This window comes from Equus asinus, chromosome 2 (genome assembly GCF_041296235.1).
Source record: "Equus asinus isolate D_3611 breed Donkey chromosome 2, EquAss-T2T_v2, whole genome shotgun sequence".
Lineage (NCBI taxonomy): Eukaryota > Metazoa > Chordata > Mammalia > Perissodactyla > Equidae > Equus > Equus asinus.
Genome location: NC_091791.1, coordinates 156,861,678 through 156,867,251, shown reverse-complemented (window position 1 = coordinate 156,867,251; position 5,574 = coordinate 156,861,678). Strand labels below are relative to the sequence as shown.

At 36.7% G+C, this 5,574-nt stretch overlaps 1 protein-coding gene across 3 annotated transcripts in view; it reads right to left on the bottom strand.

Moving 5' to 3' along the window:
• Positions 1-2,951: 2,951 nt before the first annotated feature.
• The window catches only part of RASGRP1 (RAS guanyl releasing protein 1), a 76,175-nt gene continuing 73,552 nt past the window's right edge, over positions 2,952-5,574 (bottom strand). For all 3 annotated transcript variants that reach the window (XM_014847330.3, XM_014847331.3, XM_044765182.2), the window contains one exon: positions 2,952-5,568. In XM_014847330.3, the coding sequence (XP_014702816.1) occupies positions 5,434-5,568 (135 nt within the window). In that variant the 3' untranslated portion in view covers positions 2,952-5,433. The remainder of the gene's footprint in view (positions 5,569-5,574) is intronic.

Sequence of the window (5,574 nt, the reverse complement as noted above, 5' to 3'; positions counted from 1 at the left end):
TTCCTGTGGCTGTGTTTTGTATTTGTTAATTCTACTTTACAAAATAGTGAAAGGAACTGACAGTTGTTTTCAATAGGTAGTTGTCATGATTTGTTTTTTCTTTTACAGGAGGCAATGCCTCTGGTCAGGTTTCTGTTAAAGTTCTATTAATTGAAGCCCAGGTCTGCTGTTCTGCATGCATATTTGATTTATTTTCCAGTTGGATTCAAAATCCATGATTTTGTTTGACTTGACAAAGCAAAGTTAAAGATTTGGGTCAGAATTTCTCTAAAGGGACAAAGACATACTAATTTTACATGATGGTGTGAAAAACATTCCTATAAAGTCGTTTCTTCATCATTTGTGCCATCACTTTAGATATCTGCATATTAAAAGGCAGGTTGAGCTGCATCAGGTAGGATTAGGGCAATAACTTCTAGTTTCAGTAGATCAGAGGTAGGTATGAGGCATCCCTTGGTAATTCGGATTCACAGCTAGGTGTGGGAAACACAGGGTTAGGGGATGGTTGTGTCTGGTTTTGTGGGTGGACTAGTCAAAGGCGTGGGGATCGAGAGTTGTGAACTCGAATCATAGCACTGGCTTAGGGCTGCTGTGGACTGAAATGACCTTAGTTCTCAAGGTGTGATTTGTCCTCATTGGTCAAATGAGGAATGCGGCACTTGCACCCTTCTTGTTATGTTTCATAAAGACCTACGTGCAAGTGCAATTTGTTGAGAATTTATAAAGGACCTATTGAGAATGGTTTAAGAGGTGGGCCAAGTAATGCATTTTTCTCTTAGTGTAGATGGTGAGAGAAAAGGAAATAGCCACACAATTTTTTCAATGCCACTGTAAAATCATATCCTGTCGTAGGCTTCTGGTCAACACCTGCGGATAACAACTTTTTGTGATCTAATCAGCTCAACAGATAGAAAGCTGAGTACCAGTGGACAAATGGTATTTGATATTTGGCAGTTTGTTGTTTTGTTTTACACTAAACCCCATGGTGAAATCTAAAATAATGTTGAAACTTTAAATATTGTGTATACTGCAGTCTTGGCCATGTATTGTTAAGCTAACCCTTCAAAGAAATTTGTTCAGGAGAGGAAAGCAAATTTTTTTGGTTATTTGTAAACTTAGATTTTTTTTATGTGTTTATATTTAATGAAGAGACTTAATTTCATTTGTGAAAAAGGCTTTCCATAATTAAGAAAACACTTTTATCAGTAGCCTTGGACTCTGAAAAATAAATAATTTTTAAAAATATATAGGCAAAGACCACTGGAGTGAAATATTTCAAGAGTTATTAGTTAAAACAGAAAATGTGCATTTAAAAGCTTTGCTTTTCTGCTCTATTTCTTTCCAGGAGCTTTGGTTGCTGATACAGAAGGAGTTTACAACTACTTTTATCACTAAAGGTTTATGGCAAATAATGGCAGAAACATTAGTTTATCAGTTTCCGTAAGCTTTCTGTGTACCTTCCTGGGAGTGCTATTGGGTCATCCACTGCACTCACTGTAAATCTTAGCCAAGTTTAGCACTTGCTCCTGGAATCATGTTGGAGCTGGAATTGCTCCTATTTACACATTCTCATGAACTTCATTTGAATGAAAAGCTGAGTGGTCTAGCCCGTAATATCTTATTCTTTCCTGTAAAGTAGGATTTTCATGGTAATCTTTATTCAGTAAAGATTTCTTTTGTAGAAGAGTGTGCTGAGCAATTTCTAGAATAGCAGTAAGGCACTTTGGGGCCTTAATCTGAAAGGTCATAATGTGAAAATGTTTTATAAATTGAATGCAGTACAAATGTAGAGTATAATGAATGGCACTTCACTGCTTCCTAAAGTCTAACACCTTTTCTCTGCCTCCTCTTCATTCTTCTCCTGCCTGGTTCTCAATTTCATTTTTTCCTAATACTTCATTTTTCCTTCCCTGTTTTCTTCTCCTTGCCTTGGTCTAGCCTGTAGTATTTCATAACACCTAGAGACATGACCTTACTGGGAGTTTCTGGATTAAAGAAGTAATTGACCTCTCATCTGGCCCTATAGGACATAAGCCCTGTCTGTACATAATCACCACAGCATTGCACATAAGCTCTCAGTGAAAGAAGGGATCCAGCGTTTTCTTTGAACCTAGTCCCTTGTATTCTGCAGATCAGGGAAACCTTGCCGTATGAAACAGAAAAGACATTTTAAAACAAAAACATTTAATTACCTGTATTTGTTTCAAAAGAAAGTATGATAACCCAAAAAAGATTTGTGACCAGAGAATGTCTTGAGCATTGAAACTACCTATACCTTGTAAGGAGCACAGGGCAGACATACTGGGGGTGGAGGAGGGGAGGCAGTTTAACCTCTCCTTCAGGGTCAGATTGGCAACGCAACTTCATTATTTTCTCTTAAGTGTTATGGATTGCCAAAATGATAAACAGACCCACATCCAAATGTACCACAGTGGAAACTGAGTGAGTGGAATTTTTCCCCTTTCTTCATGGGTCTGGTTAAACAAAAGCTGGCTGAGGATTGAGGGAGCATCACGGCTATCTCTAATCACTACATAATGAGAGCAGGTGAATTGCCCTGGGTGGTCTGTGCACCGCGTTGAACCATCCTTTACCACAGCTTCAAAGCTTTTCTGCTTGCTAGTTTGCTAAGATAGAACAATGGAATTAAAGACAAAAGCCTCAGAGAAATGACAACCTCAGATTTGTCTCCTTCAGTGTTAAGTATTTATAGACTTAATATTTGGGGATCACTATACATCATTATGCAAGAAGATGGGAAAAGGTTGAATATTTCTGTACTGTTACTTTATGTTATAGACAGATTTAGAAAAACTTACACTGAATAATTACTTGTCCTTTCGGAAAACTCAGTTTGATTAACAAAATGGAGAAGTGGTCTCAGCTGTGGATTGTAGTAAAAATTCAGTTGAAGCTTCTACATATTTATGAACGAGAAGAAACAGAAGACATTTATGTTGTAGGGGTCCTAATGTTTTTTATCATATAAATAATACACAAAGAAAACTTACATTAGGTATCAAAAAAAATCCCTTTACAACCTGTACATTTGTTTTTTTCCTTGCAGTTCTTTTACATTATACATCTTTAGACAGAAATTCACAAATGGTCAGTAAAAAGGCAAGTCAGTTATCAAAGAAAATGAGAAGTGACATTGCTGTTAACAAAATAAGATTTATCCTTGTTTTGGCAGATAAATAGATTCCCAAACTTATTTCAAGTAGTACAAGATACAAAAATTTGTATCCTAGGCTTGACAAACCAGAAATGTGCTCCAGATTATTTCTGTAGATTCCACTAATCCCATGTAGCTCAGCGCAAACAAGACTAATTTACATCCTCTACCTTTTTGGCTCCTGCTGGACTGTAAAGACCTGTGATGAAACTGTTGCTTCCTATCCATTTCAGTGATAAATTCTAGAATGCTTGAGACCCTCTAGCATGTTAATTTGACTAATTAAGGGGACTGTGACCTTTTGAATTCCTATAGATTACAGATTATATACAGAGAAGCTAACCTGGAGTCTGTATTTTGGATGGAGGGTTAGGAGAATGAAAAAATTTGTGTTACATGACTGTCTTTAAAGAAATTGGGCAGTACCATCTTTGGTCTATATCAGAGGAAAAGAATAATAGTGGAGACTATGAATTTTAAAGATTATCCTAAACTCATGTTTGTTCCATATAAGGTAAGTAGCAAAGTGCTTCTATAAGTTCATATACCTGGTGGTGGACCTAAGGAGCCCTTCTGGGGGGATTTCTGAGTTTGGATTTAGACGAGGGTAAATCTGTGTGTAAAGTGATTCTTTAAAACACTAACTGAAAGCTAGTCACTAGCTTTGTCACTAAAGCTCAGCACAAGGAGGTACGCAAATGAGAACTGGTCTTTCATCAAAGAAACTTCTTCAGTGGTCTGAATCCTCCAAGGAATCTGTACTCTTTATATACTTTGGATTCTGCTGAAGACTTGGTGCTATTAGCTTTAGGTTTGGAACTCTTAATTTTGAGATTATACTCTTGGCATTTGGTCAACTTGTGTATGAATTTCAAGACAGCTTGGTTCCAGGCTTTCCAAGCAGGGAAGGTAAGTTCCCCCCAAAAAGAAAATGATCATATGATTTTTCTTAGAGAAACAGAGTCTGACAAAGGAGTTTGTGAACAGTTGCCCTGACAACTAAATGAGCCCATTTATCACGAACCTTCTTTAACAGAAAACTCATAGAACTCTTATTAAACTTGTGATTTTGCCAAACAATACAATTTACATTGTGAGCAATTTCATCTTATAACAAAGTGAACTTTATATTTCTGAATTTGTGTGAATGACTAAAAGTTGTTTAATTCACTTCCACATTTTGTAAAGGAGGAAATAAAATTCCAAGCCACATGCATGCCTGATACTGTATATACATAATATGTACATATATATATACACACTGTCAGCTATTATTGAAGCCTCTGATCTGATTAGCTTATTTCTAAATAATAGTGAAGACAGAATAAGCACAAATTCACTTCAAAAATAATTACTTAAAAAAAAAAGATGGCACATGAAGGGTGAAACAGAGTCTATTTTTTAAAAAAAGCCATAAATTCCTAATTCTCTCCACTGTAGATAATATGAGGGCAAACATCATGTTTGCATTATGTTTATTTTAGCTAATTAGCCAGTCATGTAGGTAATAGCCATGTTTCCAGCTATTCCATTTGGCTACTTATTATGACTGTGAGACTAAAACCATGAGTTGATCTGCAATTGGATGATGTTGTGTTTAATAGGCCCCCCAAAATTTGTGGCTACATCTCTAGAAGTTCCCTTCTAGGTAGATATCCTTGTGTGTATGTGAGTGTAGTGAAGGAGGGGGAAAGGCTAACTGATTAGATCTGAGGTAGTGAAGTGGGAACCAGATTCGTAAAGAAAGCTGGAATATAGACTAGGAAGTGAATCTACTTTCAGAATGTGGGTATTTTTCCATTATAAGCAGGCTTTGGATGGAACAAAGTAAATCCCTCAGTTCACAGAAAACCTGGGGAAGGAAGCAAATTCATTTTCTAGGGATTTTAATTCTAAGGAAGAAGTAACTGGACAGGCCACATAGGAGAAGCCACCTTCTCAGAAAACTGTAGTTACGTTTTTATCATGCTTTTAGTATTAGTCTCAGGGAAAAAAAAAGGTTTGTGTCATGAATGGCAAAAATTTTGTATTCTTGAGCTTTGCTCCCCTTTGATTCAACTGACCGGAAGAGAAAAACAATACCGCACATTAGGAATCTTCTAGGTAAAAAAAAGAATAACTAGCTTTTCCTTTTTAAAGTACCCTTTTTAAAAAGCCCGTCAATCTAAGGTTCCCTGGGTCTTTGTGTTAACTGGTTTAGGAAGTGAGACCTCTGATAGACTCATCTACAGCTTGTGTGTGCTCCTTGAGTTTCTGGGCTAAGAACAGTCACCCTGCTCCATCTGAGCTAAGACATGATTGCTTCTTGCAAGCTGGAGAGTTTCTATTTTCTTCTGTGCACATTTCAGTTGGATCTTTAGAGCATCATTATCTGCTTTCAGGGTATTTATTTCCTAAAG